This window comes from Mauremys mutica, chromosome 6 (assembly GCF_020497125.1).
Source record: "Mauremys mutica isolate MM-2020 ecotype Southern chromosome 6, ASM2049712v1, whole genome shotgun sequence".
NCBI lineage: Eukaryota > Metazoa > Chordata > Testudines > Geoemydidae > Mauremys > Mauremys mutica.
Window position 1 is genome coordinate 1536452 of NC_059077.1, and position 11647 is coordinate 1548098.

At 63.1% G+C, this 11647-nt stretch overlaps 1 protein-coding gene across 9 annotated transcripts in view; it reads right to left on the reverse strand.

The window, feature by feature from the left end:
- Nucleotides 1-11647, reverse strand: part of RUSC2 (RUN and SH3 domain containing 2) — a 79390-nt gene that overhangs the window by 6974 nt on the left and 60769 nt on the right. For 6 of the 9 annotated variants that reach the window (XM_045021919.1, XM_045021921.1, XM_045021920.1 and 3 more), the window contains 6 exons: nt 5315-6133; nt 4782-4982; nt 3385-3528; nt 2687-2763; nt 855-1029; nt 447-552 (listed from right to left, as the gene is read on the reverse strand). In XM_045021919.1, coding sequence (XP_044877854.1) covers nt 447-552; nt 855-1029; nt 2687-2763; nt 3385-3528; nt 4782-4982; nt 5315-6133 — 1522 coding nt within the window. The remainder of the gene's footprint in view (nt 1-446; nt 553-854; nt 1030-2686; nt 2764-3384; nt 3529-4781; nt 4983-5314; nt 6134-11647) is intronic. The other 3 variants (XM_045021924.1, XM_045021923.1, XM_045021925.1) reach the window with 3 other exon arrangements.

The following is an 11647-nucleotide window of genomic DNA, read 5'->3' on the forward strand; positions in this document are numbered from 1 at the left end:
GGTGTGTGGGGCAGACATTCCCCGCGCGCGCTGGGGAGCAGGGGCAGGGCGCAGTGACCGGGCGGGTGGGGAGCGGCGCTGCCCCCGCTCTGCCCACGGTGGTGTGTGGGGCAGACGTTCCCCGCACGCGCTGGGGAGCAGGGGCAGGGCGCAGTGACCGGGCGGGTGGGGAGGGGCGCTGCCCCCGCTCTGCCCACGGTGGTGTGTGGGGCAGACATTCCCCACGCGCGCTGGGGAGCAGGGGCAGGGCGCAGTGACCGGGCGGGTGGGGAGGGGCGCTGCCCCCGCTCTGCCCACGGTGGTGTGTGGGGCAGACGTTCCCCGCGCGCGCTGGGGAGCAGGGGCAGGGCGCGGTGACCGGGCGGGTGGGGAGGGGCGCTGCCCCCCACTCTGCCCACGGCAGCTCCGTGGCAGCACCGCAGCGCGGCGCACTGCAGCTCACTCACTTGAGAAGGCCGAAGATGAAGGCGTTGAACCTCATGCTGTGGCTGGTCAGCTCGGCGAACTGGCTGATCCTGCTGTGGAGGCCGTGCAGCGTCCTGGTGGAGGGGCCTGGGAGACACGGGGCAGGCGGGGGGTTAGTCCCGGAGCAGAGACAGGGTCAGACCAAGTCCCCTCGCACCCCCAGGGCATGCACAGACCAACAGGCCTCGCTCACGCCCCTTCACACAAGGGCAGGGTGCACCCCAAAGCGCCTGGGCTCTGCGAAATTCCCCCTCTGACCTGCTCCGGGGGCGGCTGCCATCAGCCCAGGCCCTGCCTGGCGGGGTGCAGAGCTAGTGGGGTTCTTGGCCCAGGAGTGAGCGACCGCCGCGTCGGAGCAAACCTCAGCCCGGGGCTGAGCCGAACGGTACCTAGCTGGGTGGACGCCTCCACCACGCTCCAGGGCGTGTTCTTGCGCTGGCCGATGATCACGTCCAGGACGTAGGCCTTGAGCCCGTCGCTCAGGATGTCCCGGATGGCCGGGCACAGGTATTTCAGGATGAGGTGCCCCACGTTGGGGCTCACCGAGCTGTTCCCGAGCTTGGCCTGGCAGAAAGCACGGGGGAGGGAGAGGGTGAGTCACTCCTGCTGCGGGGAGTTCCAGGGGTGAGCGATGGAGGCTGTGCAGACGGGCTGGGCTGCCTGGGTCTCTGCAGGGAGCTGTGCCATGCAAACAGCTCTGAGATGTGCAGCGCTGAGCCCCAGCAGCTCCCCACAGCGAGTGGGCCGTGCCCGGTCAGGCTGCCTCCCCCTCGGGCCAGGGAAGGGCTGCTCCTCAGGCAAAGGCCAGTGCTGCCTCTATTACCCATCTCTGGCATCAGGCCTCCAGCTACTCTGTGTAGGCCCCACAGGGTTATCCCGTGGCCCCAAACACCTCCTCCTCGGCCTGTTGTGCCTGGTCCCTGTGCCCCAGGGCAGCTCTGTGCGGGGCTCACTGGAGGGGCCAAGCCGGGGTCTCAGCCTCGGGTTCCTGCCCGACATCGAAGTGGCTCCTGGCCATTGGCGAACGAGCAGAGGCCGCGGTTGAGCTGGCACGACCCCAGCAGCAGGGAAGAGACGCTCTGTGCTCTGGCTGGCTTGGCAAGGAAGCCAGTGCCCTGGGCTCGCCGAGAGTGGCCCTGACGCTGAAATCCAGCTCTGCCCTTGGACGCTTCCTACCCGTGCAGGCCCTAGGAGGCAGCGAGACCCTGGCACGCCATCGGAGCCAGCCTGGAGCCTGCCCAGCACGGAGCCCATTGCAGACGCGCCCGGGCTTCCTTCAGCCTGCCGGCTTCTCCGTGACTCGAGCCGGGCAGCCGCCGGGCTGGGCTGAAGGGCGCAGTGCCAAGCAGCCCAGCCCCATTGGCAGGACTAAGGAACAACCCAAAGTGGCTCCCGCCCGGGGCACGCGGAGCCCCAGACCTGCTGGAGGCTGCAGGAACCCGACCGTCGGAGCGGGGCCGGGAGCTGCATGTTGGCACCTGGGCACCCATCGCTGCAGAGCAGCTCACTGAGCCGGCTGTGACTGGCAGGCAGGGGGCTGCCCGTCTGCCTGGCCTCAGGGGAGAGAAGAGAAACTGGCTTCACCCATCTGTCCTGGCGGAGCAGGGGCGTGCGTCTGGAGAGCTGGGCTCAGAAATACTCCTGGGGGGCAGAGGCAGTTTTCCCACAGGCGAGTGCTCAGCACCCAGCACTCGAAATATGGCTCAAGCGCAGAGCCGGCTCAGTCCATTGCCGTGAGTGAGGGTAGAGCCAGGGCCGGACGGTGCCATTAGCTCCCCAGAGGTCACGACAAAGCCAGGACAGCCGCAGCCGGGAACGGTCTGCCAGTGCAGCTAGGGCCCCAAACAGCCTTAACTCTGCCCCACACTGACGCCTGCACTGGCTGTGTTGATTACCACCGGCCCCAAGAGCACCTGGGGACCTAGGTTAGAGACGCTGGCTGCTTCTCCTCCCGCTGCTGGTGTCACCACAGGGCAGCCAAGGCTGCCGGGGGCGTCACTCTGCACCCCCAGCCTTGGCCTTGCCCCCGACCCCGCTGGGTTTGCAGGGCCTGGGACGGCACCTGGGTTTGCACCGCCCTGGCTGGAAGGCACCGGGCGTGTGCAGGACAGCCCTGCCCCGCCCCCACCTCCCGCCCAGCCCTGGGGCCTGGCCTGACAGCCCCGCTGGGTGGAGGCGGGGGGAGGGGGCAGGAAAGGCAGGGGGGCGGGTGCTGCTTTACCTTCACCCCCGGGTCCCGGCTCGTTCCGAAGTGGGCCACGATCAGGTCCACGGCCGTGTTGATGGCCTTCACCAGCCCTAGAGGACAGAGAGGGCGTCAGAGAGGGGGGAGCCCCCTGCACATTCCCGGCCCAGGCGCGTTCCCCAGGACTCCAGCGGACGCCCCGTGCATGGCTAGGAGCGGAGTCAGCGCCCCTCACCCCCGCGCCCTGCGGCTGGCTCTGCAATGGGCACCGGGTATTACACAGGTTCACCCGGCGCAGCTGCAGGGCGTCAGCGCTGGCTGTTGGCTCCTGGCGCTGAAGGCTGCGCCCAGGAAGGGGCGACTGCCCCTGGGGGCCATGCTGGGGGCTGGGGGGACGCCGGGCGGCTGCTGGAGCCGAGGCTGCGCCCAGGAAGGGGCGACTGCCCCTGGGGGCCATGCTGGGGGCTGGGAGGACGCCGTGCCAGGCTCGGTCCCTGGGGCAGGGCTGGACTGAGAACGCTGTGATGTCACTACGAGGCGCAGGAACTACCCCGCGGATGGGGATCCGTCAGCGCTGGCGAGCAGGGAACAGGACGTGGGCTGTGGGGCAGAGGGCTCAGGGCCCAGAGGCAGTTTCAAAGCACTGACTCTGCTCGGGGTTGGCTGTGCCGCGAGGCCGCGCTGCCACCCTCTGCGCTGCGCTTTCCGACCCCGGCCGGGAGGCAGGGCCCTACCTTTCTTCTGCAGCAGGTCGATGGAGATGGACTCCGTGCTGCCATCCGGGGAGAGGCAGAACTCGGCCGGCGGCTTCTCCGCCAGCGACAGGTACTCCGGGAAGCAGTCGGGGTAGCCCAGCTGCAGCTGTTTCACAGGCTGGCCTGCAGGGCCCGGAGACAGGGAGCGCAATCACACAGACGACCGCATGCTACGGCAGCCCCAGGCCTGGCTGGCAATGCACCGACCGGCTCCAAAGGTACCTGGCGGCAGCAGGAGCCTGCCAGGCCTGGCCCAGGGGCAGTGCGACATGGCGGCTGGCTTGGCACTCGCCCGTCGTCCCCCAGTCGGACAGTGACTTGATGGGCCTCCTGTCCTGTGTCCGTCACCCCCTCGGCTCACCCAGCCACCGGCCAGGCCGGGCTGCAGCAGCCACTGACCCGTGGGATGCTGAACCTGGCTGCTCTGCTCGCAGGCTGGGGGGTGTCAGGCCCCAGGCCAGACTTCCAGGGCCACCCTGCATCCTAGCCCCTGGCCTGGAGGACGTGAGCTCGCTGCCGGGCAGAGCCACACACAGAGTAACGCCCCCACCGGGCCGTACGCTGCTCCGTACTGTGGCTAGTGGCACATGCCCCTCCCACCCCCTCGAGTGATGCCAGGGCTCGTTAGGGTATTTCCTGGCAGTGGTGCGGGTGTTTCTCAAGCAGGCCGGGGGACGGTCCCTAGAGCCTGGGGCCCCAAGGAAGCTCTGCCCCCGGCCCAGCCGGTGTCCCTGGGGAGGCTGGGTGGGGGAGTTGTTCTGCTTTGGCCAGAGACGCCCGGGCACACGCCTCTCCCTTCCCCCTCGCACGGTGTTTGGGGGGGCTGTCGGCACGGAGCAGCGGTGGCCGATGCACTCCCTGCAGTGCAGGGCAGCCCGAGCAGCCGCTGCTCTTTCCCAGCGGCACCCCGGGAGGCTGGAGCTCCCCGCAGACAGAGCCCCGCCGGGATCGGAGCAGACGGCCAGTGGGACGCAGGGCCCGTCGGCTCCAAGGGCCGGGGGAAGATGGAGGCGGCTGCCACAGGCTCCTCTTTGGCCCAGCGGCTCCTAACTGGTTCTGATGCGGTACCGAGGCGCCTGCCCTCGCACCATCTTTGCCTGGCCAGAGCTGGGGGACGTGCGCTCAGAGCTGCTCCTGGCCTGCTGTGCGGAGTGGGGTGGCCAGCTGGGCCTGTTGGGGGGATACGCTCACACCTCCCCTTCCCCACACGACTGATCACAGGTGTGTTCCTCACTCCCCCTGGGACGGGCACCGTGGCCAGGGCCTGCAGGCACCGCGGAGACCAGGGCCCATCTGACCTGGCCTGGCCCTGTGGGGCAGAAGCTGGGGGAGCGTCACCCACGTTGCCCCCCGCCCCCAGCGAGGCAGAGGCGCACCATTCAGCCTGCCGTGAACGTGGCCGGTGTTGAGGGAACCAGGGAACTCAAAGATGGGGTTCCTCCGGGCGAGCTGGGGCTCCTGCTGCCTCCTGTCCAGGCTGCCTGCTAACCCAGCCAGCCCCGAGCCGCGGTCCAGGCCCAGGGGGTTCCTCCGCCTGTACTCCCGCCACTTCAGTGCTTGAGGGGAGAGGTGGTTTGCTAGCGGTGGAGGGGGATGGGGACCAGTGTGGGGTGGAGGGGGAGAGAGAGACAGGGAAAAGGACAGAGACAGACACAGCACATTAGTTACAGTCCAGCAGCGCTTCAGAGACGTTAGTGGGTTTGTGTGAGGAGGGAACCGGAGCCAGAGCTGAGCAGTAAGGACAGGACAGGCCGTTGCTGAGAACTCTCCCGGCTGGGGGCGCACACAGACTGCGGCGAGGGGGGCGAGGGAGCCCAGGCGCCGGGGGCTCAGAGATGGAGGGGGGCCGGGGGGTCGCTCAGGGCCGGGCGTAGCAATGGGGCGGCTCTGGCAGGGCCTGGGCACTCACCGAGGGGCGTGCTGGCCAGGGCTGACCCACAGTCAGTGCCCGGCCGCAGGGACGTACCATTGAGGGGCCGCGGGCCCACACTGCTCAGCGACCCCGAACTCCCGGCCTCACTGCTGCCTCTGCACTGGGGCTCCGCAGGGCCCCCCGCTTGGCTTGCACTCGCTCCCTCGGACGCCAGAGGCGGGAGGGAGCCGCCATGGAGTCGGTACTCGGAGACCTGTGCCCTCTGCTCCAACGGCGCCTCCTTCCGGGGGACCGGCCGGGGGCTCTCCTGGCGGTGCAGGGCGTCAGCCTGGGGGGGCAGCGCGGCGCCTGCAGAGGGGGAGGCCCTGCTGGGGAGCAGGTTGGCAGAGAGCGGGCAGGACCTGCTGCGGGGAGGGTGGCTCTCGCCGGCTCTCTCCGGGGTGGGCGAGCAGGAGGAGTCCAGGCTCTGGAAGAAAGGGGCAGTGCTGCGCACCGGGGAGTAGCTCCCCAGGGGGGACGGCCGGGTGCTCTCCGGGGCCGGCTTCTTGGCGTAGCCGTCGGCGAGGGAGGCGGCTCCGTCCGCCGAGCGCTGGGCCAGGCCCCCCGCGGCCCCGGGCTGCTCGGCCGAGGTGGCGGAGGCGGAGGACTGGGAGGCGGAGGAGGGCGGCTGGCTGGCGGGCCGGCTGCCGGAGGCGCTGTAGAGCTGCGACAGGCTGGCAGCGAGGTGGCTGTGCAGGGCCCGGGCCTTGGGCTGCTTGCTGAAGTGGTGCTGGAAGACGAAGGGCTGGATGGGCAGGGTGGTGGGGCGCTGCTCCTTGCTGTACCGCACCACGGCCTTGCTGTCCGCGCCGCCGCCTGCGGGAGAGACGGGGAGCGTGAGGGGAGCCCCGCCCAGCCGGCACCGGGGCAGCGACGGGCAGGAGCCACGGGCTGGAGCCACGGGCGGGCGCGTGGGGCTCCGGGCACTAGGCTGGCCAGGGCCGCCTCCTCGCTGACATTCGCTGCTGTGTAGGGCCCCCGGGCTGCGGGGAGACGGGCGTCAATGGGGGCGTTGGACCTACTCCCTCAGCAGCTGCTGCACCATTCCCAGCCTTGCCCTGAGCCCCCCACCCCACCCCATGGGGCTCCCACTCGCTCGCCTCCTCCCCTGCAAGCCCCCAGCCACCCCACTTCCACCCTGCCTGGGGCCCAGACCAGCCTCACCCCAAGCTCCTGCACCACCACCAGCGGGACACCACAGCCCCCTCCTCTGCTCCATGCAGTGCTCAGGATCTAGCAGTCACCCCCACGAGCCTGCGCCTGTCCCCTCAGCTGGGGAGCCCTCAGGGCAGGGCCTGCTCCCACACGCCACAGTTGGGGGAGAGGCTGGCGGGGCAGGAGAGCTCCAGGGAGGGAGGGGAAGCCCCTGGCAGAGACCCAGACAGGTGCAATTCCTGAGACACAGGGAAAATGCAGGGCAGGGGCCTGACCGTGGAAGGCCAGGACTTTGCCAGTGAAGGGCAGGGAGGCCCCAGAACACAGACATCTCCCCGCCTCCCCGCACGGTGCCCGGCCTGCAGCTCCGGGGTGGAAGAAGGGAGGGTGCCTCCTCTTGGGGGCACCTCTAGGGATCCAGCTAAGGAAGAGGGAAGAGCATCTTCGCAGGCAGGCTGCTAACCTAGTGAGGAGGGCTCTCAACTAGGTTCGTGGGGGATGGTGACCTAAGCCCAGAGGTACGTGGGGAAGTGGGACACCGGGAGGAAGCACAAGGAGGAGGGTGCAACGGGGGAGGCCTCTTGAGTCACACTGAGAAAGCCGGGCAATTGGCTAGTTATCTTAGGTGCCTGTACGAGAAGCCTGGGGAACAAGCAGGAAGAACTGGAAGTCCTGGCACAGTCAAGGAACTGTGATGTGATTGGAATAACAGACTTGGTGGGATAACTCACATGACTGGCGCACTGTCATGGATGGATATAAACTGGTCAGGAAGGACAGGCAGGGCAGACAAGGTGGGGGAGTTGCACTGTATGTAAGAGAGCAGTATGAGTGCTCAGAGCTCCGGTATGAAACTGCAGAAAAGCCTGTTGAGAGTCTTTGGGTTAAGTTTAGAGGTGAGAGCAACAAGGGTGATGTCGTGGTGGGCGTCTGCTATAGACCACTAGGCCAGGAGGATGAGGGAGACGCGTCTTTCTTCGGACAACTAACAGATGTTTTCAGATCGCAGGCCCTGGTTCTCATGGGGGACTGACATCTGCTGGGAGAGCAACACAGCGGTGCACAGACAATCTAGGAAGCTTTTGGAGAGTGTTGGAGACAACTTCCTGGTGCAGGTGCTGGAGGAACCAACTAGGGGCCATGCTCCTCTTGACCTGCTGCTCACAAACAGGGAAGAATTAGTAGGGGAAGCAAAAGTGGATGGGAACCTGGGCACCAGTGACCATGAGATGGTCGAGTTCAGGATCCCGACACAAGGAAGAAAGGAGAGCAGCAGAACTTCAGAAAAGCAGACTTTGACTCCCTCAGGGAACTGATGGGCAGGATCCCCTGGGAGGCTAATATGAGAGGGCAAGGAGTCCAGAAGAGCTGGCTGTATTTTAAAGAAGCCTTATTGAGGGTGCAGGAACAAACCATCCCGATGTGCAGAAAGAATAGCAAATATGGCAGGTGACCAGCTTGGCTTAACAGAGAAATCTTTGGTGAGCTTAAACACGAAAAGGAAGCTTACAAGAAGTGGAAACTTGGACAGATGACTAGGGAGGAGTATAAAAATATTGCTCGAACATGCAGGGGTGTAATCAGGAAGGCCAAAACACAGCTGGAGTTGCAGCTAGCAAGGGACGTGAAGGGTAACAAGAAGGGTTTCTACAGGTATGTTAGCAACAAGAAGAAGGTCAGGGAAAGTGTGGGACCCTTAATGAAGGGAGGCAACCTAGTGACAGAGGATGTGGAAAAAGCTGAAATACTCAATGCTTTTTTTGCCTCGGTCAGCTCCCAGACTGCTGCACTGGGCAGAATAGCATGGGGAGGAGGTGAGCAGCCCTCAGTGATGAAAGAACAGGTCAAGGACTATTTAGAAAAGCTGGACGTGCACAAGTCCATAGGGCCAGATCAAATGCATCCAAGGGTGGTGAAGGAAATGGCTAATATGATTGCAGAGCCATTGGCCATTATCTTTGAAAACTTGTGGTGATCAGGGGAGGTCCCGAACAATTGGAAAAAGGCTAATGTAGTGCCCATCTTTTAAAAAGGGAAGAAGAAACCAAGGACATACAGACAGGTCAGCCTCACCTCAGTCCCTGGAAAAATCAGGGAGCAGGTCCTCCAGGAATCCATTTTGAAGCACTTGGAGGAGAGGAAGGTGATCAGGAACAGTCAACATGGATTCACCAAGGGCAAGTCATGCCTGACCAACCTGATTGCCTTCTCTGATGAGATAACTGGCTCTGTGGATATGGGGAAAGCAGTGGATGTGATATATTTTGACTTTATCAAAGCTTTTGATATGGTCTCCCATAGTATTCTTGCCAGCAAGTTAAAAAAGTATGGATTATATGGATGGACTATAAGGTGGATAGAAAGCTGGCTAGATCGTCGGGCTCAATGGGTAGTGATCAACAGCTTGATGTCTAGTTGGCAGCTGATATCAAGTGGAGTGCCCCAGGGGTCAGTCCTGGGGCCGGTTTTGTTCAACATCTTCATTAATGATCTGGAGGATGGGATGAATTGCACCCCCAGCAAGTTCTCAGATGACACTGAGCTGAGGGGAGAGGTAGATACGCTGGAGGGTAGGGATAGGGTCCAGAGGGACCTAGACAAATTAGAGGATTGGGCCAAAAGAAATCTGATGAGGTTCAACAAGGACAAGTGCAGAGTCCTGCACTTAGGATGGAAGAATCCCATGCACTGCTACAGACTAGGGACCGAATGGCTAGGCAGCAGTTCTGCAGAAAAGGACCTAGGGGTTACAGTGGACGAAAAGCTGGATATGAGTCAGCAGGGTGCCCTTGTTGCCAAGAAGGCCAATGGCATATTGGGCTGCATTAATAGGAGCATTGCCAGCAGATTGAGGAACGTGATTATTCCCCCTTATTCTGCACCGGTGAGGTCACACCTGGAGTCCAGTTTTGGGCCCCCCAATTTGGACAAATTGGAGAGAGTCCAGCGGAGGGAAACAAAAATGATCAGGGGGCTGGAGCACATGACTTATGAGGAGAGGCTGAGGGAACTGGGCCTGTTTAGTCTGCAGAAGAGAAGAGTGAGGGGGGATTTGATAGCTGCTTTCAACTACCTGAAAGGGGGTTCCAAAGAGGATGGATCTAGACTGTTCTCAGTGGTGGCAGATGACAGAACAAGGAGCAATGGTCTCAAGTTGCAGAGGGGGAGGTTTAGGTTGGATATTAGGAAACACTATTTCACTAGGAGGGTGGTGAAGCACTGGAATGGGTTCCCTAGGGAGGTGGTGGAATCTCCTTCCTTAGAGGTTTTTAAGGTCAGGCTTGACAAAGCCCTGGCTGGGATGATTTAGTTGGGGTTGGTCCTGCTTTGAGCAGGGGGTTGGACTAGATACCTCCTGAGGTCCCTTCCAACCCTGAGATTCTATGATTCTAAGTGCGAGCGAGCCCTGGCCGTGGTCGTTCCCAGCACCACCAGGCCAGGGCTCTGCCCAGCCTCCCCTGCCCTCTGGCTGCTGCCAACTCAGACTGAAACTATTCCGGGATATTTTCTTCCCCAACAGGACATAATGTCATTGTCTTAAAATGTCCTATTAAAATCTCCAATTGCTTTCAATAGTCACCGGGAGACTCCAGGCCAATCCTGGAGGGTTGACACCCTAGGGACTGGAGCAGGCCTTTGGGGCAGGGCCTCCTGCCAGAGCTGCGTATCACCTGGCATGGGTGCGGTGGGACTGCGTGGCCCAGAGGGGCCCAGCTTCCGAGGCCCAGGCAGAGCCCCTTCATGCTGGGCCCCTGGTGCTTGTGGGGAGCCTCCGGCCTTCACCCCCAGGGTGGTTTGAACTGGGCTTTTAGTCCGGTTCATCGTGAGGCCTGGGCGTGGCGTTCAGCTGGCAGGCGCGGCAGCTCTCCCCGAGCAGCAGCTTTCCGTGCACTAGTGCACAGAATTCACAAGCCCAGCTCCCACCGCGCCGTCCCGCTGGAGCCAGGACCCAGAGCAGGGGAAGGGACCAGCCAGTGGGAACGCGGCGCCAGGAACTGCTGCGAACACTCACCCACGTCCCTTCCCTAGTAGGAACCTGCCTCCCTCCAGCTCAGCGGGGCCACGTGTTACCCCTCCTCTCCCCCGCTGTCCAGGACCCTGCGTAAGCAGGGGCTGAATGAATCCTTCCCTGACAGCGAGCTGGGACGGGGGAGACTTGGGTGTGTTCATGTACATACAGTTTGCTCCTGCTCTGCTCACGTATTCAGCAAAAAGTGATCAACGTTGGCTGATGCTGGGTACAAATCACCTCAGCGCTGAACGCCGGGGTAGTGAAATATGGCTCCCCAGGTTGTAATTATTGTAGGAATACAGGAAAGCAGGACTGTGCTTAACCTGTCCCCAATGGGCGGGGGGCACTCTCAGTTGGAAGAACCTCGTTAAGCAGGGCCTCGAATGTCAGAGCCTTGTGGAAATGGGGGAGGGAACGAACAGAGGAACCAGAATCCTGGCCAGGAGATTGCACCCTCACCCCCAGGTTCTATCTAGACTGGCTTATCCTTTTCCTTCTCAGTGTTAAAAGAATAGTGCTAAATAGACTTCATTAGGAGCCTCTTCTGTTATTTTAATTGCTTAATCAGCGCTGGACCCAGCTGTGGTCGGCCTGGGCTCCTGCCCAGAGTAGCTCCGTACCAGGCAGCCTCGGCCTGGTTTTCAAAGCTGCCCGTACGTAACAGGGCACCTGCTGCAGGGGTGAACGAGCAGGTACCTGAGTAACTAGGGACAGGAATTAGTACCAACGCAACGGCTGATGGATTTTACACAATGGCCCGTAGCCAGGGCCACGTGGCCCCAGCCCCAGCCAAGCCCCTTGTCTACACCATAGGGTGCCAGGGACCCCAGTGCCAGAGCAGCCGGTGGGGAATAGGCACAGAGGAGGACCCGGGGAACAGCTGTGCTTTGGAGGGGCACATACCAACCAGCCGTAGAACTCAGAGGTGGGCGTGACCCACCAGGCCCCTCTGGCCAATGCCCGGTTGATCCTTCTCGTGCTGGCCCACGCAGGCTGGCACGCGATGCCAACGGAAAAGGGGACGTTAATCGGCATTAAAGGCTCAGGCCCCACCCTCGCTTCCCTACGAGCTATTTATTCTGTCGAAACGCCGGGGCTGGGGGCTGCTCACTCAAACCTCCCTCTCGCTGTCACAGCGAACTGAAAATGGGGCCGTCGCGGCT